This window comes from Dermacentor silvarum, chromosome 2 (assembly GCF_013339745.2).
Source record: "Dermacentor silvarum isolate Dsil-2018 chromosome 2, BIME_Dsil_1.4, whole genome shotgun sequence".
NCBI lineage: Eukaryota > Metazoa > Arthropoda > Arachnida > Ixodida > Ixodidae > Dermacentor > Dermacentor silvarum.
Window position 1 is genome coordinate 245,158,087 of NC_051155.1, and position 27,305 is coordinate 245,185,391.

A 27,305-nucleotide genomic window follows, 5' to 3' on the forward strand; every position below is an offset into this window, starting at 1 on the left:
GACCTAAAACCAGAGAGCTGCCGAGACGGAAGCTCTCATCTTTGTGACCTGTTGTGTGGGATGCTTTGTTTGTACCATTAATTTGCAGCTGACCGCCTTATCTTGCTAACTTTGAGCCCCTGAGAGTCTGTCTTTACGGGGTTCCGGCGAAGTTCTGAAAACTCGCTGCGCTTGCTTAACTGTTCTTACATTTTCATACTTGTAACTGAAGTAGTTGGTGTTACTGCGAAGATATGCGCACGTGTTTAATTGTAGCAAATGGAAATCGGGTCGTTCGCACGGGTATTGTTGATGTACGGCAATTATTTTGAAGCTTTGGAACTCCATTTGTGATAAACTTGAGTAACGTAATTGTTTGGTACATTCGTCGTGGCCGCCTTTCCAGTCGGAGGAGCCCCTCGCCAGCCACCGTGAGTGCCTTGCAGCAGAGCCTGCCGCCGTCTTCGGGACTTCCGACAAGCCCCAACGGCCAGAGCTCGCCGACCGTCTATTTCGGCCAGTCAAGGAGGTCAAGCATGCTCTCCTTGACAGGCGAGTATACTGCGGCTTTCCAAACAGAAGCTTTCTGGCTCTTCTCGGATTCTCAAATTGTTCCTCCCCATTTTTTGGCGTATTTCGAATGCAACTAAGGCCTACGCAACCTGCCATGATCGAAGCCATCTTACGTGCGCAGTTCCACGAAGGCATAAGGTTACACAGTGTGTAACGATAAAGAACAGTATATAACTAAGTCAGAGCGGGATGTAACAACGGTTGGTGCACCAGAGAACACATTCATTCATTCGCAACGACACAAAATGCGAAAGTAGGCTTTTACGCTCGACGCGAGGCAGTAGCGATATCTGCGTGTCAACGTCTACGCCATTGCAAGCAGTGCTTCCATGTGTCCTGATATAGCGAAGGATCGAGAAAGACTTATACCTTAGACCATATGGTCGCTTAGCGCAAATAATGAAGGAGGGACGGAGTCAAGGGGAGCGCCAATTACTTTCGACTGTTTATTCATTTTTTTTTCACCAAATATATATATGTGCAGTCCAGTTATAACGATACCACATATAACGATATACCGGTTATATCGATGAGTCGATTTAAGAGTATCAACTTATGCATTAGGGCTATGAAAAAAAAAACATATATAACGATATGTTATTCACCGCATATCGGATATAACGATCGAAATTTTGCTTCTGAGCGGCGTTTTTCATGCAGAATAGTCGTGAAATTTGCGTTTTAACTGAGACAGGGCGAAAAGTTTGCCTACGCGAGTTCGTATCTGCCGTCATTACCGCGCAGCGCATCCCGCCCGCGTGCCGATTGCGTAAGCCACGGAGAGCAAAAAAGAGAGAAAGCGATAAGCGAGCGGCGCCCTTTCTCTCTCTCTCTCTCTCTCTCTCTCTCTCAGCGAGCGCGGGAATGCGCCGCGGAAGCAGCGGGAGGTGCGGGGTGCGCCGACCAAAGCGCATAGCTGTGTCGCTTGAGACGAAGCTGCAAATTTTAAATTTTGCAGACTCGAAGTACGAGCTCACGCAGTCGATGATATCGACGATTATCACAACCGGGAGCGCCAAGATCATGTAGGCTCGAAGCAGTGGCCATGCCGATCAACGGAAAAGGGGTGCTTTGTGCGCTAGGACGAAACCCCCGTGGGTGAAACTATAACACGGTGGAAGCCGGTGACACAACCTAACTATGGGAGCACGTCGCTACGGACGATGAAACAGGTGGTGCTTGGACGACGGAGTTTCCGAGTGCAGATAGTGCTGCCTCGTTCTGCGAAGACATCTCTGACGCGGCGATCGTTGTCGCGACAGACGGCGGCATTGTGCGACGGAGGCGACGACAGCAACGGCAGGGACGACGAGATTAGCAATGGCCCGTCTTTGACACCGACCACGATGTTCAAGCAGAGTGCACTGTCGTCGATCGAGTCCGCTCATTGATTTCGTGCACGCTAAGTTATAGCCGCGAATGTTAGCGGGCAGCTGAACGCGATGCACACAGCGGATGTGAACCCGAAACTTCCGCGAAAGCAAGTGCAGATTTCTATTTCAGCGCACCTAACGATTGAAACGCTGTTTAGAGGTGTAAATAAACGTTTTATTTTTCACATCCGACTCTCTACAACGTTGATTTTTTATCGCGAGTGGCACATTCGGTTTTGGGACTACAAAAGTATATTCGGCTTTTTTTTTTTTTTTTTTTTGACGGCAGTCCAGATATAGCGATGATCGGTTATAACGATCGGATTTTTCGTTCTTCTTGATATCGTTATAAGTGGGCTGCACTGTACACAGACATGCTCAACATACAGAAAAAACATTGTCGCTCCACTTGACCCCGTCCCTCCTTCATTATTTGCGCTAAGCGACCATATGGTCTAAGGTATAACATGAACTGACTAGCCCAGCAACAAGCTTTATTAGAAAAATGCTTGCCTAGCCTTTTAGTTATTGCAATTTTACCACAGTCCATTCACCCAGGACAAGGTGTAGTGTTACTGCGTTCTTAACAGACGAAACTATACAAATAAATTTATTTGTCTTGACCAACGCAACGGCGAGTATTGTGACTATGATTGTTTATTTAAAACGCAACGAGGGAATTGTTTTTCCTTTGCAAATGCAGACTCTCCTGAAGTCATCCATCACCACCCTGTTTTTGTGAAGGACACCTCCAAGTATTGGTACAAGCCCAACATCAGCAGGGAAGAAGGTATGTGCTTGCCTAGAACATTGAAGCAGTTGTACATATCTTGTGCGCCACTCTCGCTATAGCGTCATAAGAAGCTTTGACCGGAGTGTTAAGTAGAAAGAAAAGGACGAGAAAAAGGAATAGAATCCGGGAGGTCAACCAGGAAATAGTTGTCATACCAACAAGTCCATATAGCTAACCAGGAAGGGGTTTGGTGTACTATATACCGCTTAGGGGGGTAAGGGGAAAACGAGATCTAAGAAGTAAGATCTAAGGGTTTCCTGCACATTAGTATACGGGATATCTAAAGTGAGGCCTCAGCCTATGTTGGTGATCCTCTATTGCGATTTTCTTCCGCTTAGCTGACTGTAGGGGCCAACTCTCCTCATTCATTCTACGCCAATTACTCGGTGCAGAGCCCGATCTTAATTGTGCCAATGCAAACCTGAATTCTTCCACTTTGCCGTTACAAGGCGGCGACCACAAGACCGGTGTCAGCAAATTCGACAGCACGCTTCAGTAGAATTTAAGTTGCCTTGTCAGCTTTGTCATGATTCTGCAGCTTTCGCTTGTGATTCCTGGTCCAAATCGGTCGCCAGTTTCTGCTGTCGGCGGCGTCTGCAGGCTGCCTCGACACATTAGACCGCGACCGTAAACGTAAACGCCTCGGTGCGGCGTTGTTTTCGTTCAACTTCATCAGCGCATTTTTGTTTACGACCACTTTAGCCATTGTGGTCATGTGAACCAAGCGCATGCCTTTAGAAATAATGCGCACACATGACGTGCTGCGCATGCACATTTGTCTTTCTTTAGTTGAACTGATTTGGCAACCCTCGGAACAATTTGCGCAAGATATCTTGCCGTTTTCACTTGGCCAAAGTTACAGAATCTGACGATGCACAGGAAACTAGCACAATTGAACACCACGTGCTGTCTTTGTAAAACAGTCGAACCTTTTTATAACGAAATGAGTTATTAAGATCTAATGGTTATGATGAAGTAAATGTAATTCCCCTTTAGAATCCCATTGAAAAAAGTGCATTTAGTAAGAATTTTCTATAACTAGATAAGACGAACTTTTTTTTTTTTTATTTATTCATTAAGGAGGATTTTCCTGTCGTTTAAGCCGATATCTGGTGTCACGCGACTGTGCTAGTAACTCGCTTGATGCAGCAGTTGAAAATTCCCTCGAGCTGTTTGCTACCTGAAAACGCGTCAAAACAGCCCCGCTGCCAAATCGCAAGCCAAGCCTGCACCGCACACTACAACGGCGCTGACTTCCGCGCTCTCCTATTGTCCCTGTATATGCGAGCATACATACAGGCGCACTATATAGTACTTTTTCCTAGGAAGCCTACATACGCGCTCGCCTGTGTCTGTCTCTTTTTTTAGCAACGTCGCGTGTGTATAGGCTCTCTATACTTTTCTGCGTAGTCGAAGGTATGAAACGTGAATTTTGATTTACAGTAAAAACCCGTTGTAACGAAGTTGAAGGGAGGCTGAACTGTCTTCCTTATATTCATTTCTCCATTATAACAGTTTACGAGCTGGGGGAAGGGAGTTATCGGCAAGCTGAAGACGATGCAAAAAGAAAAGAAAAAAAAAAGTCGCAGTTTTGTCTGAAAGGCGAAGCATCGATAGCTAGGCACAGTATGGTTTAACCTCGATTTAGCTAACTTCAACATACCGTATATACTCGTGTAATGAACGCACTCGAATAATGAACGCACCCCCAACTTTAGTCGTCAAAATTTGATTTTTTTTCCAGCGTAATAAACGCACTCTGAACTTGCTGTCGTGAAGTAGGAGAGACACGGTACGATTTGTTGTCCGATATGGCGTCCGGCGGGTACGATTGTATCGGAGGCCGTATCGGATTCCGGATCGTATACCGTGTGTCTCCTACATTTAATGCGATAGCAATCATATGGACACATCAGGTGCATTATTGCCGTCGGCGCAGACGATCGCGGCTCTATCTCCCGCATTCGAAGGAGGAAAGCAGGGAGGAAACGCGCCGTATTCCGTCGTGCGCATGAACTGCTCATTGCGCGGCCACGCGTGCCCTATCTTGCAGGCGATAATTGCGTCGGGGGCTGAGTCTAGGTACAACGGCGGCTTATACCTTTGTGCGTGCTCCGTTCTCGCCGCTCAGTTTGCGTTGGAGCGATACACGACACGAAGGTAAGGTCACTTCGCTCGCTGTTGCAACCGCGCTTCCTCACGCCAGCGTTTTAACAGCGAATGTCCGCGGTCATCGAATGTGATGTGTTCATGCTTGCTTGAGCGCGCCGACACCATGCCGGTTAAATTACGTTGCACGTTTATACGGCCTATAAAACTACTACCCTTACTTCGTATAGCTGTCTACGCATTTGCTATCGCAATCGATGGTTCGCCTTTCGGGCGAAACGGCGACTTTTTTGGAGGTAGCCCCGGGAAAAAATCGCTCGAAATTTTACCCCGCATAATAAGCGCACCTCCCCCCCCCCCCCCCCAACTTTGCGCATATTTTTCGGGGGAAAAATGCGCTCATTATGCGAGTAAATATGTTACCTAAATTTCTTGATATAATAAACTATTTCACTCTTTAAAAAAACTTATTGTCCATAGAACACTATTTATTTTAAACCTCAGTATAACGAAGTTTGTTTATATACTATTTCAAATAACGATATGCCATAGCCTCTGCGAAAGAATACCGAGACAATAAGTGGAAACTGCCGAGGACGCGGATGGTCAAATGGTTGAATTACATTCGGCTGCTTGCGAATGCACCTCTAGAATCGCATGTCACGTGACAGGGAGCGCCAAAGCGGAGCAGCGTACCATCGATATCTTCTCGCCGTCATGTTCCGTATAAAGTGTAAGTGCGATAAGCTCTTATCGCGCCCCGCGCGCCCTATGCTGTGGGCACCAGGGTGAGCCGAGAAGGATGGTGGTTGCTGATGAAGGCGTTGCTTCGTGCCGCCGATATGAAGACATCGTCGACACTTCATGAAACCATATTTCAATCATGAAACTACACCTGTCAGTGAACAAAATGGGATGTCTTTCTGATTGAAATTAATTTTTTTAGGATTGCCCGATAATTCAGAAAATATTGCGGTGCCTTTCGTGTAAGAGAATTCCCTCGGCAACTGTTTTTATTTGCATGAAAGGTCGCATTTAATTATAATGAAATTTCAGTACAACGATAACTTGCCGATTTTACAGACTTCGTTATATCGAGGTTAAACTGTACTGGCCAACTACGGTAGGTTTATCGACCGTATAAAGTGCAGTAAACATTCGCTTAGTAATTAAATTAACAAGCATGGTTGCACGCGCGCGCAGGCAAACATGAACACATCTTACTCGACGATCGTGAGCAGTCCTGTCGCAACGCTTGCGCGAGCTCCGGCAGAGAGGAGCGCGCGTGCTTTTCCGACGCTAACGTTTTGTGCTGTCGCTCACTTCACCATTTTCATCTTTGCAGCGTCTCCAAAACTCAGATTACACGATCTCCAACGTTAGACGCGCATGAAGCCACCAGTCGTCTAGGCTCGCACTTAGCTCTGGCACCTCCAGCGGGTGACTTCCAACCATGCCCCAACATACGGCGCGCGGGCCGCGTTCGCGCTCGGCCGTAAGGGCAGCCACGGAGACGCGCGCTCTCTAGCGCGGCAGTGCTGGCTCGATTACGTGACCTCCACCATTGGGCGCACATCAAGCTACTGGAATCAAGCCACCATCCTTCTCGGCCCTCACTCGCACCGGCATATCACGTTACCACCAACATAAAGCGTGCGGGCCGCTCATTTTCCTTGCATTTACACTTTATTCGGGGCGGTACGGTGACTCAGAAAATGTGCCTGGAGTGTCGTATAGCTAACAAAATAAACATTCGGGCTCCATGGGTGGTGCGCTGCGGTATAATTGCGATAGCAAAAATAGGGACACTCCAGGCAAATTTTCGTCGTAGGCGTCACCGTGAGGTCCCGTTTAAAATCCACGTGCGATAGGATCCTATCGCGTCCCGGGTGAACCGCGCGCCGTATGCTTGGGTACGAGGGAAAGCGTGTGAGGGTGAGCCGAGAAGGATAGTGGCTTGATGCGCGCCCTATAGTGGAGGTCACGTGATAAAGCGCGCTCAAGAGGAAGTAGGGAGAAGGAGGTGAGCGTGCGGTACCGTGATCAAGCGCGCACTAGGGGTGCAGCTGACGTGCATCTCCTCCTCTAACCCAGCCGGTACTGTGCAGCGCGCAGACAGTATCGGAGTCTAGAGCGAGCTATTACGTGCATAATACAAAATGTAAAGCTGTTAAAGACCCTACCACGTCAGATATTTTTTGAACATTTGAAGTAAACACGCGCATCGAGTTCAGAATGCCGTCACGATCAACGATGCCAAACGCAGCAGCGCTACGCGCCGCGGGCGCCCCACGAAAAAAAGGAAAAAAGAAAAAAAGAAGCCAATGCTGTCTGTCTCTCCTGGCATTTCCGGTATCCCCAGCGTACGCCACGATGTCACCAGCACGGTGTAAGAAGATAGGTGTTCCGACGGCGCGCCCGCGCTGGGGCGAGAGAGCGGCCACTTCGTGTGACCGGAAGTGATCGCCGCCGCTAGGGGCAGCACGTGTTCAGGAGGCCTTGGAGAAGCGGCACAACAGTGGATAATTTACGACCTCCGTCAGCATTTAAACACTCATACCCAAATATATGCAACTTTTCGTTATTTAGACGCCAAATCCTGAGTAGGTAGAAGGTTTCATGCCACTTACAGTCAAAATACCGACATTTCGAACACGAGAGAGATGCGTCGTCTGCTCGAGCAGACGGCGCGCTGCGCTTACCGTTGCTCGCCGCGTCGGAGTCAATCGGAATGTCGGCAGAAATATAAAGGGACGTTCCTCCAACCAAGTAGAGTCGTTTTAAGCAGGCGAACGACATATATTCATCGAAATAAAGCACTTTTGCCGCGCGTGCCCATAAAAGCGCCAGCAAAGCGAGCGAAAAAGTGGCCCCCAGAACAGGTGCTGCCCCTTGCGGCAGCGGCGTGGTCACCAGGGTGCATCTGGTGATGTCAACCGGGTCGACGATGTCGATTCGTCGAGCAAGAACCTACGACTTCCGGTTAGTCTGCTAGCAGGTACGCGCGCTCCCTGCTCTTCCTCGTCGTGTTGCTAGCTTGTGCGCACTTTCGAATCGGTAATTACAGCCTGCAATGCAAGTGTCAAATCCCTCGCGTTCCAACACAGTCGTGCTTAGCGGTCTGATTAGCTGCGCGAACAGAGTGCGACAGTGCTAGCCTTTCTGGACGTGCGCGCAACACTGGGCCCATAGCGTTTTAGACGTTTATAAACTGCGCAAAAAAAAAAAAAAAACGAAGACACAAGAAAGAAAAAAAATGTCACAGTTTCGCCCTAAGGGCGAAGCAATGAATGCGATAGCAACACAGCAATGTCATACGATGTAAGGTGAGCGGCTTTGGTAGCAATATGAATTGTAGTAAACATGAGCTGATTAAGTAAGCAGGTGTGCTGCGGCGTAAGTAGACCGACATGAAGAGAGACTCGATGACCACGAGAAGGCGCGTGTGAAACGGTGGTGTTGATGAGAAGCGCTTCCCGTGGGCAGCGCGCGTGCGAAGGGACACACCTGTAGCGCTGCACTGCCGATCCGGGCAGCATTACATGTGTAGCGTGCGTTGGAAAATGTGGCCCGACTATTACTAACTGAATGAACAAGCGTGGTGTGAGCGCGCACAGACAAACATGAATAGATCACACTGAATGACTGCAGACAACGACTGATAAAACGCTAGCAGCAAGCAGCGGGCGAAGGTACGTGCGGTCTATCGCTTCAACGGAAACTGAGCGTGCATAAAGGTCAGAGCCGTGTGGAGATAAGAGACGGTGCGGCGAGCGACGAGCGCGGTTGCTGGCAGAGGAAAAGTGCGCCCCCCCCCCCCCCCCCCCCCCGCTCCCTCCGGCGCTGGCTGCCCGCTTCCTTGCTTGCGCGTGGGAGAGATAAGAGACCGTGCGGTCGAGCGACGAGCGCGGTTGTTGGCACCGCTCCCACTTACCCCTCCCCGTTGGCGCTGAGCCGTGCTCCCTCAAGGGCTGCAGAAGATAGCGTCAACCTTTCCCTTTCCTCAAGAACCACTTATCATCCGTAGAAGTGCCCCCCCCCCCCCCCCCCCCCGCTCCCTCCGGCGCTCGCTTCCCGCTTCGTTGCTTGCGCGTGGGAGATTGAGTGCGTTCGCTCTCCGTGATAGCGCGCGTCCCCGCACGCTTCCGCTCGGGCATACGGCGCGCGCGGTGAAGATTTTATCTATACGGAACCTCACGGCGACGGCGATGGCGACGCCGACGGCAGAAATCCGGTTGAAGTGTCCATATAATTGCTATCGCAATAAAACACACGACACCACGAGCGCAGACTGCCAACTGTTTATTTCCGGGATAGCAAGCAGCATATATTTCATTCATGATCCTGAACACGTGCCCGCATTGTCATTGCCACATGTGCCGATAAACACAAAAAAAAAACACACACAAAAAATAATATATCTGCTGTGTAACCTTGTAAACAGGATTGTGACAGGCGCTCACCAAACTAACCAAGAGCGTCCATAGCGGCACGCTTCGCATGAGCACGGGCCGGCACGGCAGCAACAGCGGGTAGCCGAGAAGCGCTGAGGCCCGTCCACGTTACCGGCACGGTAACTCGCCACACGCCGTTTGCCATTCGCGGGCCGTCGTTCGACGGCGGTTTTGCTCGCGAACGGCGAGATTTCCTTGCCGTAGAGAGAACGAAACCGGGACCCATTTGTGCTCCAGCTTCACCGCCGCTGATCGCTCGACGGCGCCGATATCGTCGCTAGGCATTTCACGGTTCCCTTCTAAGCTAAAGCGGACGGCGCTTCGGAATGAATTACCGACGCTCACGAGCCGCAATATTTTCTTATCGTTGTTGTCGCTCTTCGCAATAATTGTACAGAATGAAGAAAAATACGCTGATATTAGGAGCGCCGTCCGCTGCGATGCGAGCACCGCCGAGGCGGACTAAACGAAATTGAGTATGTAACCAAAAACAAATTATAATTGGCACATTGAAAATTATAATAATAATAATAATTATCATCATCATAATTATTATCGCGATATTATAATTGGTCATGGTGCCCAAAGCGCACCGTGCCCTGGCGGTTCTAGAACCTGAAGTAGCAAAAGCTGACTTGAAGACCATGCTAATTGTAAGTGCATAATGGTAATGGTGGTAATGCACCTGAGGTAGTTCGTTTGATACCGAACTGCTTTAATGGTGGATAAGAAACACAGACGCAAAGTTTAAGATTTCAGAGCACGTGAAAGCGCACAAAAAAATGTGGTTGATCCCTCTTATATAGGAATCGGTATAGAACACGAAAGTGAAACGTGTCTTCACAGAAGTAGTGTAATGTTTATTGCACATTGATATATAATGTCTATTGGTGTTTTGTGGCTAAAGCGCCCTTAGGCGTTGATGCACCCACGCTGACGCCTGGTGGCACGTCTCCTCCATCACGACTACCAACGTCGATGACCATGAGCAACCGTCGTGCATATGGAAGCTGCACTACGCTGCACACGCTAGCACAACGCGAGAGACGAAGCACGTAACTGACACACTAATACAACGCGCAAGACAAAGCACGTAACTGAATCGTCACCGAGTCAAATCAGCGCGTACAGCGCGTCGTAATTGCAGCCTCCGCGATCAACTTCAGAAACATTTTCAGAGCTAATTGCGGAGGCCACGCTCCGCTGTGCTGAGTACGGTGAACGCCACCTAGGTGGCGTTGGTAGTGCTTCTTGATGCCAGCGTCCCTTCGAATGCTGGCATCGAGGCGTCGTAGTGCTGAGACCACCGAAGCGTTCACTGTCGGTGCGCGTTAGTGTCATAATGCAGTACTTCTCTTTTCTGCTCGTAGGCGGCGGCACCGCCCCGAGCAAGAGCGCGGGTACACGGAGGAGTGTTAGATATATAAGGCGCGTCTGTGTAGCTCTCTGCAAATGCGTTTGTGGCGCAATGGGTTAAACGCTCGGCGATCTATCGTCGCGGACCGAGAGGTCGTGGGTTCGATTTCCAAATTTTGCATGTTTGTGGAACTTTTTCTTCTGGTTTCTTTCTTTGTATTATGTTCTATGACGTATTTCCGTGACGGAAATACGTCATACACTGACGGAAACACTGACGTCATACACTGACGGAAATACGTCAGTGAAGTCTTGGTGGACCCCGGCATAAAACACTTTCGTGTTAAAATCAAAATGGTGCCCTACAATATGGGTTCTCATATCCAAGCTGCGTTATGCATATATTTACAGAATTTGTAAATAATATATATAATTACACCGGTCGTCTCCCGTCGGTAGCCGTGCGCTGCAGCTGAGCTCGACACGTATCGGAGCTCTCGTCCATGTTAAACGTTTGACAACGGATATTATTTTTCATAAAATGTACAATTTATGCATTGCTTTATCTAGCGGAAATAAATTTGTTTGGAACAGAAGCTACAGCCGGTGTTTTCGTCGCCGGCGGCGGAGGCGCGCAGCTTCGCGCGTCGTCGTTTGGCCCGTCGATCGTGCAGCGGGCGGTGCGCCGGCCGACCTGTGGACACCTCTCGCGCGGCAGACGTTCTACGGCACTGGAGGTCGGTTCGCCATCGGTTTTAGCTGCGGCACCAAATGCGTATCTTGCTACCGGGCGCAAGAGGAACTGGCGACTCAATCACCCACGCGAAAGGAGGAAAGCGGGAAGGAAGCGCGGGAGGGAGGGAGTGCGGCTTTTGCTCTGCGAGCAATTAACTGCGTATTTGTACTTTGCGCGGTGACGGGCGGTCGCGCACACCGTAACTGGAAAGCGATCTACAAAACGGTTCCTACCTTTGTATGCGCTGTGCTTTCGCCGTTCAGTTTCCGCTGAAGCGATCGACCGCATGAACCTTCGCTCGCTGCTGCTGGTGCGCTTGCTCACGCAAACGTTTTGACAGGGTTGTGTGCAGTCATCGAGTGTGATCTATTCATGTTTGCGTGTGCGCGCTGACACCATCCTTGTTAATTCAGTCAGTAAGCGAATGTGTCCAAGTTTGTACAGCTGATAAAACTACTATCCTTAATCCGTATAGCTCGCTACTAATTTGCTATTGCAATTGATGCTTTGCCTTTGCTTCATGACATTTTGTTTATGGGCTGTCATTCTTAAAATTCTGTGAAGCTGTATAAACTTGAGCATGTAGCAGCACCAGCAACGTGCAGAACTGTTGTCGACGGTGGCTGCATTTTGCCCGCGTTCGCACCAAACACGCGCGATTTTGGTGACAGTTTATGAAGAACATGCCAATCTTTGCCATACACCCTATGGCGGTGTACCGTAGCGACCATAAGGCCATGGTCCCTGTGGTCACTAAATAAATGAATACCACCGGATCATATATATTTCTAATTGTTTAATACTTCAAATAACCAATTACGCCATCACATCTTAATAGTGATAATTGGAAATACATAATTCCCACCGTAGTACAGCTTTGCTGGTCTTCCATCTCCACCCCAGTGGAAGGGCTGACAGTTTATTGCTTCAATTTTTGCTTCAATTTTTGTATCAATATAGTACATATTTTACTTGTCTAAAAGTAAGTTTTTGTTGTGTCATTTGCTTTATTACTTGCCATTATTTCTCCTCCTGTGTGTGCCAAATCACTTGCTTTCAGTATTTAAAAATAAATAAGTGCATAGATAAATAAATGAATGAATGAATAAATGACTAAATAAATAAATAATTAATTCATTCATAAATAAATATAGATAAATAGATAGATAACAAGTCTGTCCTTTAGCCCTTTCAGAGTCAGTGACATATCAGTACTTATCCATGTTTCTGTCCTGCTATGTTCCTTTTGACATTCTTTTTGTCAAACAGCATTTTGACTGTCACACCAAGAGAGCATTTGCCATTATCCGTGTCATTCTTTCATTTCTGCACAACCAAAAATAAACTGTTGTATTCATTTTATAATACTATCCGAGAAACAAACCTGATGCTGGGGGTTCATCACCTTCTGGAAAAACCCTACACTGAAAGGGTTAAGGAATGGACGGGTTCAGATAAATCATGTTGGACTTGATGCATGTATCTTGTGGGTAAAAAATGATAAGCGCAAATAACCAAATGTTTTCTTTCAGCCATCCACGTGTTGAAGACGAAGCCACCGGGCACATTCATTGTGCGGGACAGCAACTCCTTCCCTGGTGCCTTTGGTCTGGCACTCAAGGTGGCCAGCCCACCTCCTAATGTCCAGACTCGATCAGGTAGCCACTTTTGGTAGCAGTTGGAGACTTGTTATTATCAATGCTTTCATTTTCATAACAGCCTTATGAAACTTAGTTGGTTTTTGCAGATGTGTGTATATGTGGCTCAGATAAGTGCAGTTATAGTATACATTTACTGCATTTGAGGCAAGCAAGGAAGCAGCAATGGATTTTGTACAAAATCGCTTAATTGCATTGTACCTCTTACCTCTTAATTGCAATATATACAGCAAGTAGTGCAAGGTACATCTGTACGGTTATGTTAATACTTTAGTCTTCCAACAGTTTGGGCTGGAAATCAGCCTTCCATGTAGTCCACGGCCGAAACTGTTGCAAATTCAAATACTAACAGAACTGTAACAGAAGCTTCTAGGGCTATCATAAATTAGGTTAACATTGGTGGTTAGATTTGGGGAATTGGGAGGAACTGGTTACGGAGCCCCCCCCCCCCTCTCACACCCCACTCTCGTCAGTGCACCACCAGTCAAGAGTAACACCATTTAGGCTGCAATTATCAGAATCTTATTAGAAATATTGTAATTTTTTTGCTTATTTCTAACTACTGTAGAGTTATTTCTGTCGGTTTGTCAGATGCAGCAATATGTGTCATAATCCTTTTGCACCATGCTGGCTCATTTCACAATTTAACTACTGCTGACTGTTTGACAGTTCCCTCTAAATGAATTTTAAATGGTCCACATATGTAGAACTTTGCTGTTCATTGTGAATGCATTGCTGCCTGGAAAGTTTCCAGATTTATCTGCAGTGTGAGTTCATGCAGTTATAAAAGTATAGGTATCTATAGATTTGTATCAATAAAGTAAGCTTGCAGTTCAACACATTTTAAAGCACACTAGAGAGAAATATGAAGTTCATCTACATTTGTAGGATTCCACTACGAAGTACTAAATTTGGCAGTCTCCGTGAGTAGAAAGAACCTTCGTGAACCAAAAAGGATGTGAAAATAGGAGAAATGGCAATGCCACCTTGAATTTTCCACACTAGCCCTCTCTGATTCATGTCAAAAACTGTCACTGTATTTGCTGGGGACCAGTTAATTGTTTACCAATATAGAAGGATTGTGTACCATTTAGCAAGCAAAGGCTCGACCTGACAACATTGGGTGGCTTTCTTCTGCACAAACATTTGCCTGCAATTGTGACGAATCCACGATATCCATGACATCAGTGGCAGCTCAAACTGCCACTGAGGTGACAGCTTGAGCATGAAACTTTAAGGCAAATGGGGTCTTTATTTTGTCTGCTGATAATTTGTTTATCTACACTAAGGAAATGCAGAAACATTGAAATAATAATCTGCCAGTGAATGTTGTCTTTTATCTAGTTTCCCTTCTCTCTCTCTACTCTGCTTTAGTTTACACTAGTTTCCCTTCTAAATTGAATTCTTTTCCATAGATGGCACACATTATTTGAGAGTTGCCCATGTTTGATAGGACTGCTAAAGGAACTTCTATCATAGTAGTTGCTATAGTATTGGTGGCTTTAATAAATTTTAGTATCAGAAATCTGTGGGGAGGCTTTAGTTGGGTATCAATAAATATAGAAAGATCTCAGTAAAATTTGAATGAAATTTGTTTTCCCTTTGCATGTTTTGACCTTGGACTAAGATTGTTTTTCTCTATTCCACATAAAGGTGACCCATCGAATGAGCTGGTGCGGCATTTCTTGATCGAGCCTACCGCCAAGGGAGTTCGACTCAAGGGCTGTGCCAATGAACCTGTCTTTGGTGAGTATTCTTTCTCTTTTATTATTGTGTTATACCACATATGTAATGCTGGATGTCTGCACATCATTGTTTATAGTTTACATGTGTGGCACAGTTGTGGGCTGTATTTTACATGTTGAGACATACCTCCATTAACAACATTCAGTTATCTTTCTTTTTTTCCATTTGCATGAGAAAAAGAATTAATGATGTATAAGACTAGTGCAGAAGAATGTGTGGGATGACAGCTTTACTGTGGTGCAGTCTCCATCAGTGGCAGCTTTGCGGAGTCAACATGAACAAAGAAACACCAACAACTTCCTCATCAAACACCAGCTCTTCCTCATCCCTTGGGAAAGTGTACTCAGGCGTTCCTCAGGGCAGCGTCCTGGGCCCCTTGCTTTTTTTAATTTTTATTAATGACTTGCCTAACACAGTTTTATCCCAAATCAGGCTCTTCGCGGACGACTGCGTGATCTATCGCAAAATTTTATGTAAAGATGATGAACGGGCACTCCAGGCTGACCTGGACTGCGTCACCTCTTGGTGCTCTAAATGGTTAATGTGCCTTAATACTTCTAAAACTAAGTTTATGTCCTTCACTAAACGCCCTAATCGCATTGCCACCTCGTACTCTTTAAATAATACTGCAGTTGAACTTACTACTACTTACAAATACCTTGGTGTTTACCTTAGTTCAGACTTATCCTGGAATCATCACATCAACGTCATACTCGCATCTGCTAACCGGTCACTAGGTCTCTTAAAACATAACTTGAAGCATGCTCCATCGCACCTACGTAAACTTGCTTACATCACCCTAATACGGCCTAAAATCGAGTATGCATGTGCCATTTGGGACCCTTACCAAGCTTACTTAATCAACAACATCGAATCACTTCAAAACCGCGCAGTTCGCTTCATCTTTTCAGACTACTCCCGTCATTCTAGTGTCTCAGCATTGAAAATTCGGGCAGAACTGCCAGACTTGTCTCAACGACGCACAGTTTCACGGTTATCTCTGTTTCACAAACTTTATCATCACCCATTGCTTCATGACGACTTCTTTTCTTCACCAGTTGCCATCCTTCCCAGACTGTGACCATCCTTTCAAAGTGAAGCGTTTTGCGTGTCATTCCCTTAACTATTCACAATCATTCATTCCACGTACAATCGTTGACTGGAACGCACTGCCATCACACATAGCCACCGTCATTGATTCTGTTAAATTTCATGAACTAATAATGACGGAAGTTGTGAAGTGAAAATAAAACTATTGCTATTTTTATTGTATAACTTCCGACACATTGTTCTCTCTTTGTTTGTTGTTGCTCTTCCATGTCTATCTTTGTGTTATTTGGAGCTAATATTATTGTGATATTTGTGTTCGCTCATGCATTGTTCTTTTCACGTTTGACTAATCCCACTTTATAACATTTTTTTGTTGTATTGAACACCCCCTATGTAATACCCTCCTGCGCGAGGGCCTTTAGGGGTATTTTGAATAAATAAATAAAACTGATCAGACACATTCTAAGCAGCTAACAAAATTCTATATAATGTTATTTGTGCAGGTGGTACATACAGCAAAACAAAGTACAGCTTGTTGGAGGGTACAAAACTTCTGATATAATTGCAGTCTAGAACATTAAACACTGATATCAGGCCCATATAGAAAGAAGAAGAAGAACAAGAACTTGTTTGAAAGTCTGGCGAGTTATTCGGGGATTTAGGCGAATATCCCTGCCTAGGTGTCGGCCACGAGCCCTTGAGCTCTGGCGGCTTCCTTGGCCCACTGGATGGCCCAGAGTTGGTCTCTGAGGGAAGAGCTGAGCAGCGTAGTTTCCCAGCACGTTCGGTTCGAGGCTGTGTCCCTGTCTGGAACCTTCCCTTGTCCACACTCCCCTAACATGTATTCCAGGGTTGCCCTGGCCTCGCAAAACTTCCATTAATTTGGCGAATAAAGCTCTGGGTAACAGAGATTCAAGATCACCGGGTTAGAAAAAAAGAAAGAAAAAGGTTTGACACAATATAAAATATTTGTGTTGCAATGTTTCTTAATCTTATTTCACCTCTTTATTTGAAAAAGTAATAACCTATATATAACTTTTTTTGTAGTGCCTGTAGACTACATGTGGGTCTGTGCATAGCTTAGTTTCCCTTTCCAGTTGAGGGTCATCTTTACTGTTATTTTGGCTGTGCGAATATATTTTACTTTATTAATTGGTAGAGAATCTTTGATTCAAGAAGGGCACACCCGCCATGGTTGCTCAGTGACTATGGTGTTGGACTGCTGAGCACGAGGTCGCGGGATTGAATCCAGGCCATGGCGGCCGCATTTCGATTGGGGTGAAATGCAAAAACACCCGTGTACTTAGATTTAGGTGCACGTTAAAGAACCCCAGGTGGTCCAAATTTCCGGAGTCCCCCACTACAGCGTGCCTCATAATCAGATCGTGGTTTTGGCACGTAAAACCCCATAATTTATTATTATATCAAGAAGGGCACCTTCATCAGCACTGTATCACAAAGCTGAGCTAAAATTGACGAGTGTAACTAATAGGTCCACTGCATTTATGCATAATTGTCTGAGCAAACTTCTAGATACATTTTTGTGTGTGCATGCAGGGAGCCTGTCTGCCCTTGTTTATCAGCACTCCATCACGCCGCTGGCTCTTCCTTGCCGACTGCTGTTGCCAGAGTCTGGTGGGTATTGTTTTACCTGTTCATTTGATTTGGGCCTGTGGGATGCTGCCACCTTGTACTCTTAAATGTATCTCCCAGTGTGCAGAGTTATATGACAGTGTGCAACAAGCTAACATTTCTATAAGTGTGTATAAGCATTGCACAAGCACAGACTCGGCACCACTGCGTGCTGTTTCAATAAAATGGTTCCTTTAGCTGCCAAGTACTTTAGCAGCCAAGTACTTTAAAAGCCAAGTCCTGGCTTCTGTGATAAAGCTTTAACATATTTCAATCTTTTATTCACACCATTTTTGGTCAGCATTTAGTTTTGTTTCGTGCTATCAATTTACTTCTGAACCAGATAAGGTGCCCTACAATTATCTATGTGTGTTGTGTGCCATATTGTAAATATGTATACATAGTTCCAACACGTATCATCTATTGGTTAAAGCTAACATCCTCATTAGTAAGGTATGTGGGGCATGAGTACAGGGAAAGTTTCCTAATTCACTTTCATATTTGTGCAGACCTCGATCAATTTTGAATTTTGTTTGCTAATTGTAGTGTCATTGTCACCGCACAAATGTGGAAGTTTGTGTGCTAAATGTTCTCAGTCAGTAGTACCAATTTATCACTATAAGCTGTTGCTCTGTTTAAATTTTGTAGCAACTCTTGATATTGTAACTGCTTATCCATGCATACCAGCTGTTTTGGTACGGTTGCCAGTGTTACTAATATTGTGATCCAATTTTCCCCCAGCTCCGACAATATATCGATTAGATTTCTCTGAATGTTTGCAAGCCCCATATAGTTGTACAGTCTGCATGCTGCATTTTCTTTGAAAATGAACTTATGAGCTTCATTTTTATGTACAGAGACAAACTTTATTGTTGAAATTTTTTTTTGGGTCACTGTACAATTTGTTCTTTTAACAGTATTTATTTGTACAGAGCCTAATTAATGCCAAATGATGAAACAAAATCGAACCCAAATGGAGGTACCTCCTATGCTTCGGAAACTCTTTTTTTTTTTTGTTTACTAACAGTCTTTTCTGGGGATGAAGACATGCAAATAAGCTATAAAAAACATATCAACACGAAAAGTAGTACTCATTTTGCAAAATGTAACTGTGACTGAAAAGTCCATCATAAAATTTCAAAATATTCCTAGACTTAGGCCAATTTCATCCTTTCTCTAAACAGTGACCAAAATTCCTAGAAATAGAACAATTTTTACAGTTATGGCAGCTTTGGTAGCCAATTGAAGGCTTTGGCAGCCTTCATAATGCGAGACAATAACAGGAGCCTTCGCTTTCTCACGCAGAGATTGGAGGTGTGCCTGTCTGGGCAGGCGATGTTGTGGACAGCACCACAGCACCAACAACTGCTGCTACGGCTTCTAGTCTCCTGCAGCAAGGAGCAGGTGAGACTCATCTGGCTGTTGTTTGTAGACAAAGTATAGAGCAAATATTCTTCTCAAAAAATGTTTTCTGACCTTTATGTGCCAGTGTTAGCTCACCTAAATATGTCATGCCTGGCTTCGTGATCTTTATGAATATATGCATTTCACATTTTCTTCTAGGTTAGTGGGTTAAGAATGTTATTTTTGAGACATGCATTGTACGTATTACAGCTCACAACATAGTGAACGCCTTTTGCTCTTGATGCATTTCAAGCCTGCTTTGGAATGAATGATGAATGTTAATTGGGCCATTACCCTACCCTCTTATAATGAAGAAATTACAGCTTTCTTGCTTTTGATATGTGGTATAGAATGTTAATATAATGCAGCACACAATGACACAATGAACGATGAGGAAAACCAAGGCGCACAACCACATGAAGGTTACAGACCTTGAAGCCAACAGACCACGAAACCAAGGAAGACATAGAAGGATTTACCTATGGTTCTAATTGAAATGTAGAAATAATAATGTAAAGGGGAAATGAAAGTGAACTAAAGGACAACTTGCCACAGGGGGGAGCCCAACCTACGTTTTCTGCATTACGCGTTTGAGGCTCTACAAATTGAGCTACGGCGACTACCATTCTCTTGTTATGCAATGAACATTCGTCCATTGCATAGCAAGGGTCTCGACTCTGGCAGTCTTAATGGCTTCAGGTAGCATACGAGGGTCTCTAGGCCAGTTTGCCTGCTTCTAAGTTGCTTCTACGGGTAGAAGGATATTCTACATATGCTACCATAGCCATGAGAGGTGCTGTTTAACACTCCCAGGGCTGAAACATCCACTAAAGTGGCTGGGAGAATGGCCATCACCGTAGCTTAACTAGTAGAGCCTCGCACGTGTAAATTTGGAAGATGTGGGTTCAGCTCTCACCGGTAGCAAGTTGTTTATTCATCCACTATCAGTTTCTTTTACCTTATCATTTCTACATTTTAATTAAAATCGCATGCAATTTCCGCTGTGCCTTGGTTGGCTTATTGGTTTGTTGACTTCATGTCGTTGTGTCCAATACTGACACCGTAACTCCCGATTTTGTCTGTACTAAAATTTTACTCTGTCAAGCATGATTCTCTGTTCTGATAAGGTGGGACCGAAATTTAGAAAATATTCTTTGTAGAGCAGCTGATGGCCATATAACACTTTCTGATTCATAGATGAAAAGGTTCCGTTGGCCATGTAGTGACCATATTTCAATTTAGAGGTACTATCAACCAAAAAAGTTTACGGACCAAGAGATCTGACAAAAAGCTGAATATCTCCGCAGCCTCAAAATGCAGCCTGGTATTCCCATTTCCAGCCTCTACTGGTATATGCGAACAACATTGTGATGTACGGTTTTACTGGCTACTTTTATAAGCTGCTCAGATATTTGGCGTTTTCTGAGATCCCGTGGTCTGTAAACTTTTTTGGTCGATGGTACATACACTTATGTTTACATGGGTCTGTGCGCTTGTCAATGTTATGCTTGCATGTGCTTTAAAAGCTTATCTGGTTAGTATTTTGTATAAGGAAGAAGTATGAAACTTGAGCTCGTGTCTACTTACCATCACTGATGTAGTTGGGCTGGAATGTAATTTAATAGGCAACTGATGGAAATGCCCAGTTCATTCTCATGTGTGAGAATGAAATGCTCACATGTGAGGCGGCTTGTGACACTAGGTAGCCTGTGAATCTGCAACCCTTTATGATGTGCACCTGCCACAGTGGCTCAATGGTAGGCTACGTTTCTGTGCTCTATTGAGCATAAGATCATGGTTTTAGTTTCCAGGTATGGTGACAGCATTGTATTTGTGGGGGTGGGCTAGGGGCATTTAAAACAAGTTCAACTTTTTCATATCCTGGCATTCCCACAGAGCCACTGTGCCCCTTAAAGATTCGCATAGGTGGTAGCACACATTTCCCTCTAATTAGTATTCTAAGAGACTGTATGCCTTCTAGGAGACAGACCTTCAAGCATTGTGTGATGCACATGTGCCTTTTTTGCGCAGCTTGCAATGTGCTGTACCTGTGCACCTATGGACATGGAGTCGCTGACGGGCCCGCAGGCAGTGCGGCGTGCTATGGCTGAGCTGCTGGCCATCTCACCACCACCTGTGCCCACTGTAGTCCACTTCAAGGTCTCCTCGCAGGGCATCACCCTCACCGACAACAACCGAAAGTATGATATATGTTTGTAACTAGTGTACACATATAGAGTGCATTGTAGATATCCACAACCGGTGCTTAGAGGGACCTGTGTAGGCTCAGGTATTCATGTGACCACTCACATACTTGGCAATGATCACATAAGCCTCCCGAGCTAAATCTTGCTTGCCTGTGGCTCTGGGTAGCACTGCTGCTTACTTCTAAAGGTTTTAAAGGGCAACTCCAGTGTTTTTTTCACGTCATAAAATTGGTTGTTTCAGATTTTACTCATACCTCCTGTTACATGTCAATTGATATAGAAAGACAGAAATAATTTTAAATATGCCAAAACATCACAATGAAACTGAAGTGGACCTAGCAGCCCAGAGAGCTGCTGGTCATAGTGTCATTGGTGATGTTAGAGCAAGTATGTGCTGAGCACAGGAGTGTTAGTAGGAACACCTCAGGACAATGTGCTCAACAAATCTTTCACAGTCTTGTGCTGCACAACTCTTTCTGAAAAGAAAAAGAAGAAAAATAATTGATTTATGAAGGTCTCATTACTGCCAAAATCTTTTGCAGTGGCAGATAAGTTGAGCACAGTTGCTCATTGCAATTAAAGTGATTTATTGTGATGACATTGAAGATGTTCACAACTGTTGTGTTCAATAGCTTTCTTCAATAAGAGTCCTGCCCATGTCATTTAAGAAAAGCTTAATAAGATGTTGATACAAGTGCTGTTGTTTTCTTGCTGATTTCATTCACTCAAGGGTACTGATTGCAAGTTTGCACACCAGTTTTTGATATTAATTTGTGCAAAAACTATCCAGCTCCTTGTAGTGCCCATTGGGTGCATGTGCAGACCAACATACTGAGGAAATGCCACGATTCTAAAAAAAAAAAAAAAATTGCTGCATTGTACTTTATGCATGGCGGCCAATACAAGAGTTAACAGAGATTTTACTCTACTGTTGTTTATAGAGAATTTATTATAGCACACTTTGTTTTGTTTGCTTTGCAACATGTCCTGAAACAGCATCTTTCATTCTTACATGAACAAATATTTTTATTTTCTTCCAGGTTATTCTTTAGGAGGCATTACGCGCTTAACGCGATCAGTTTCTGTGGCACTGACCCTGACGACAGGCGCTGGACTCAGAAAGATGAAGATGCAGGAGTCACTGTCACTGCTAGGTATGTAACTCCTGTGCTGCAAAACAGCCCACCATTTGTTAAAGTGGTGTCATTAAATTTCGTCTTTCCTTTTTTGATGGTTAACTATACTGCCACATTACTTGCCATATGAAGCTTCAATACCTCGATAGTGCAACAAATTGTTAGTTACATCACTTTTTGATGCAACCAGTTTAAAATGTGAGCCTAGTGCGAGAGCCTTCTGATTGAAGTAGGCTGGTTGCAAAATTGAAACAAAAAGTGGTACCCATGTGGTACAGTGCACCACTGCTGGCGGAAGGCATAGAAGAATGAGGAGTATGCTTCACTTCCATACACATGTGCGCACGGTATATCTGTTCTTGATGCATGGGTGCTGTGCCTGTTGCATCTGTCACACTGCGTGTGCTGCGACCGTAATTGATATTATGGAAAACACTGTGCAAAGGGCCCTGGCTCATATGTACGTAAAATATATGCTGCAAGTCCCCATAATGCCCCTCGCGGACATGCAAGGGATGTCTGCAGGACACGGAAAGTACGGCCAAATGGTCATGTGAGAAACGTCCACTGGACCCGTTCCACACATCACTAGGATATCCATGTCCTGGAAGTGGTCGTCTATATGATATTCAAAGGACGTTATTGTTCTCACTGGGCAGTGGCTCTGATATTACAGAAACCAAGCAGGCTCATGAGTCCGCTTGTGAGAAGAATGACGCCCCCGCACAAGGCCGTACGGAGAAAAGTGGCAATGTTGCTTTGTGCGTTTTTATATAGAGCAACAAAGCAGCCGTCAGGGATGCATAAATTTCTTTTTTGTACAATTTGTTGTACAGGTGTTCACAACACGATAATACGTTCACAAAAAATTAGAATTTGGCCAGGACCTAGCTGTGTAATGAAGGACTGAAACGCCTTCTTTATCACGTCATTTTGTTGTAGAGGCATTCATTGTAGAGGCATTCAACTGCATTTGTTGGGCTTTTGAGGAATTGAGGCCTTATACCATTATTATGAAGTCAATGGTTGCCTAACAAAGCAAAAGTGAGACATGAGAAGGACCCGCGTCTCATCTTTTTTATGATACTTCATAGTGTGGTAGATCTGAAAGCGGTGCATGTCATTTCTTACAGAGGTTGTATCTGTGCAGAACAACATGGAAGCAAGTCTATTTATGATTATTATGATATTGAAAATCATACTGACACAAGGATATAGAGTGGAGGCAAACGTAGTGTAGTGCTCTCATTGCAACTCTAGCTGGTTAGTTAAATGAAAAGGGGAGGGAGGAGCACTTATTGGATGAAATAACATTAAATATCGTCTGAGTGATCTTGGCTGTAGAAGGAGGATACGCTTTTTACTGTTACTAACTAGCCAGTTAAGATTGAGTCCTCAAATATTCATTTTGAGCATATATTCAAAGATATTCAGTTACAATAATAGGTTATGGGTCTTCTGTGAAAATGTTAAAGGTTAATTAGTGTTACTGTTCTGCCTTTCGTATATGGTTATATCGCATGTGTAAAAAGATAGCATAGAAAGCTTTCAATAGCCCTGTCGCATTTCACTTTTGCTAAGCTATGATCTCGCTGCCGCTAAAGTGAATTAACCCTACTTCTGGCTGGGAGTGCTCCCAGAAAACATTTCAGGAAGAGATGAGCGCTGAAAGGGTGAAGGGTGTTGACTAATCTATTCAATGACTCGTGCAAGACAGGCCAGTTGAGCCACAAGTTAGGAGTTGTGAGCAGCACCACTTTCTAAACTTTGTTTTCTTGCTCAAATGAACACTGGCATACAATAGTTGATCTCGAAGAGGCATAAAGAGCAATATTGCATTTGAAGCAGGATTGGTAGAAAACACAAAGGTAAATGTGGCTTTGATGAACGCAAGTCCCCTTTATCAAAACGTTGGCTCCAGTGACATCCATTGTTTGACTAATGTTGACTACTTCAATTTTCTATCTTCCTGTGAACCTCTGTCTAACTTGCGGGCAGCGTCACCAAATACTACAGAGCGTTTGGAAGTGCATTTAGTAGCACGTCACTCATAAAGAAGAAAGGCGGACTAACCAACAAAGATGGCAGTACTAGACTGAAGGCAGCATTATGTGGTGGTCGTACACAGCTCTGTCTTTTCACGAAGTATGCTTGATGGCTGCAATAGCTAGTCTTTAACTGTTGTTACCTTTCTTCCATCTTTTGTAACAAAATAGGTGCTTTGGCTTTGTGGCCCGTAAACCAGCTAGCAAGACAGACAACCAGTGCCACCTATTTGCCGAGCTGGATCCAGAGCAGCCAGCATCAGCCATCGTCAACTTCGTTGGCAAAGTCATGGATGGGGCTGGGATATCAGCAACACGGGCAAACATGATATAAGTGTACTCTACTGGTTGTACAAAGCCAATGCGAGCTGTCTAGCCATATCTCTCAAGGTTAGTGATGCTCTGAGGACACCGCCATTGCTTTGAAGGCGCACAAAAGGCAAAGACTATAGCTGCAATAGGACTTTTTGTGCTGCACCATGAAGTGTGTCCCAATATCTTATTGCGAGTGTTCCTATCGCACCACATCAGTGCAAGCCCAAAGTGCAAAACCTAATTACTTGTTGAACACAAGCAACAGATATATTTGACATTGTATCTTATTAATTATGCAGACTAGATTATAAAGTAAATATGCAAATCTTTTAACATGCCTGAGGCTGGAGGACTGTTTGAAACAGTGACACTTTTGGCTTCATTTGCATTTGTAGTGACAAAGATAGAATGCTTACGGTGCTGTTGTTTACTACAGCAAAATAAGTAAGACAGAAAGCTTGTCTTGCTTATGGAAGGCCACAACCGGTGGCTAGATATTTTCGATTTGGTGCAGCTAGCACATTGTTGTATATTGTGATTATTTTATAACCATCCTTATGAATGAAGAAAATATTGTCATTTTTCTTAGACCTTTTTGCACAAAAGCAAAGCTTGGAATGCTAAGACAATGGCTATGGTTTTTATTATTGCACATCATGTTTCAAATGAAATGAGAAACAAGTCTGTATGTGCTTGCTTTTAATCTGTGTGTTAAAGTGCAACCTTACCATGTGTCACAAGAGTCCCACAAGCTGTGGTCATGCCATTTGTCCAGCATTAAACATTCACATTTGATTTTCATTAGTTCCTTACAGGTTTTTCAAATGAACTTTGAGTTATAATGATCATGCATTGGCAAAGTGCAATGAAAAGAGTTTTGTTTGTGTAGTACATACACAGTGCTGCAAACGAAAGCTTCGTGGCAATCAAATTATGTTTCTTTTGAGGCATCGAGAGATATATGCCAAATTCATTTCTACATGAATTGTAGCTTAGTATATGCATGACTGTACCCTGCCTGTATCTTTAGCAGCACAGCACCACTTGCATGAAAGCCCAGTAGTTAAATATTTGAATTGTCAATGGCGGGCAGCCCATATTCACCACATTTTTCATTTTTACTTCAGTTGTTCTTACATTTTAGGAACACTCAAGTTATTCTATCTAAAGGTACTTTTTAGGAAACAGTGGCTGTTCCATTGAGTTTTATAAAATACTTGATACCCAAGAGGCTTATTGAGTATTTAATACCAAAATATGGCACCTTAATAGTGGAAGGAGGTACGAAATGGAATTGTTAATGTAATTTACCTTGATTTTGGTGGAGTTACAGTGAAATTAAGTGGTGATGAATTCTTGTTTGTCAGAATACTAAAATGACAAGTTTTTACTGCTGGATTCTTTTCTAGCAGCCTCTGTCCAAAACTATACAATACAAAACTAGTATGCATTAAATGAAACATCTTCAACAGAGATCTGTCTGGCTGGGTGGGAAATATTAGAAATGAAAACTGCTCCGGCCAAGGGCGACTCTATTTCTTCGACCGTTTCAGTCATCCCCTGAAGAAGGGACTGAGCCAGTCTCGAAGTGTGGAGAACTTCTGAACCTTTGCTGGAGCCGTTTTTGCTTCTAATGTACTAGTGTGAGTTATTTAAACGTGTAAGTGCTCTACAAATAAATGTTTGGCTTGCATAGTGTGTTCTTGGTGACAGGCAGGTGTTCAGGCAGAAAGAACAGCTTAAGATTTACAGAAATGTGAGCCACTGCTGCTGATGCTTCATTCACTGCGTTGTCAATATATAGTGAGCTCATTGATCTGCTTGCTTCACGAGTTTTGTCAAATCTCCAAGATTGCCTTTGTAATGCTTTCTGAATGTGTGAAATACGTTTTGTTGGGCATCAGGAGACTATGCCATGCTATTTAGTGGCCACATTGTGCTGTAGCAGGTATATGAAGTGTGGCTTTTCAATGTGGCAGCAAAGAGTGTTCTATGTAAACAAGAGTGCCTGGTGCACTGACACATGTTAAACCTATCAACGGGTGCAATATGACTTGCCCACAAGAAGATCTTGCAAGGAACATTCTGTTCATATACTGCTGTCAGTGCGCATAAATGTGTCTTTCCGCACAAAATATGCCATGTTACTATTGTGGCATGAATGGGCAGTTACTTTATTGCGACTGTTTTGATGCACATACCTCTGCTAAGTGTTCACTGTTTGAAATGTGAATCTGCATTCAGCGCTTCATAACATATACACTATATACATATAAATATTATATATAAGATGCTACTGTTGATGTTTTCTTTGTAGATTGTCATAGAAGTGCCATCTTTTAACATATTTTGGTCTCGCTAATAAAGTAAAGTGGCTGTACATGTTTCGTCTTTATTGATGCATTCATGGAAATGTGACGGCACAAGTGCAGACATCTGATTATTTCTTTTTTGTTATTTATTTATTTGATACTTGATTTGCACTTATAGGCGTTACAGGTGCAGAGGTTACATACATAGTAAAACAAACATCAATAATCAGACATAAATCATGGGTAAAAATCATCATTATTCACAATAGGAACAACATCAGGCAGAAGAAGATTCTATTCACTTAAGACTCGCACAGAAAAAGAGTATCGAAATATTTGACTTGTAAAAGGAAGCTCGCGGACTTTCAGTGCATGGCCACATCTCCTTGAAATATACGATGGTGACCTAATATATTTTTTTCTTGTT

At 44.2% G+C, this 27,305-nt stretch overlaps 1 protein-coding gene across 1 annotated transcript in view; it reads left to right on the top strand.

Annotated features, from left to right (window-relative positions):
• LOC119443023 (tensin-1-like) overlaps nt 1–26,946 on the top strand; it is a 283,272-nt gene extending 256,326 nt beyond the window's left edge. The window contains 10 exon segments of the mRNA XM_037708140.2: nt 386–531; nt 2,629–2,715; nt 12,906–13,031; nt 14,685–14,777; nt 17,385–17,462; nt 18,765–18,863; nt 20,895–20,920; nt 20,922–21,064; nt 22,111–22,224; nt 24,423–26,946. Of these exon segments, the coding sequence (XP_037564068.1) occupies nt 386–531; nt 2,629–2,715; nt 12,906–13,031; nt 14,685–14,777; nt 17,385–17,462; nt 18,765–18,863; nt 20,895–20,920; nt 20,922–21,064; nt 22,111–22,224; nt 24,423–24,585 (1,075 nt within the window). The 3' untranslated portion in view covers nt 24,586–26,946.
• Nucleotides 26,947–27,305: the final 359 nt, after the last annotated feature.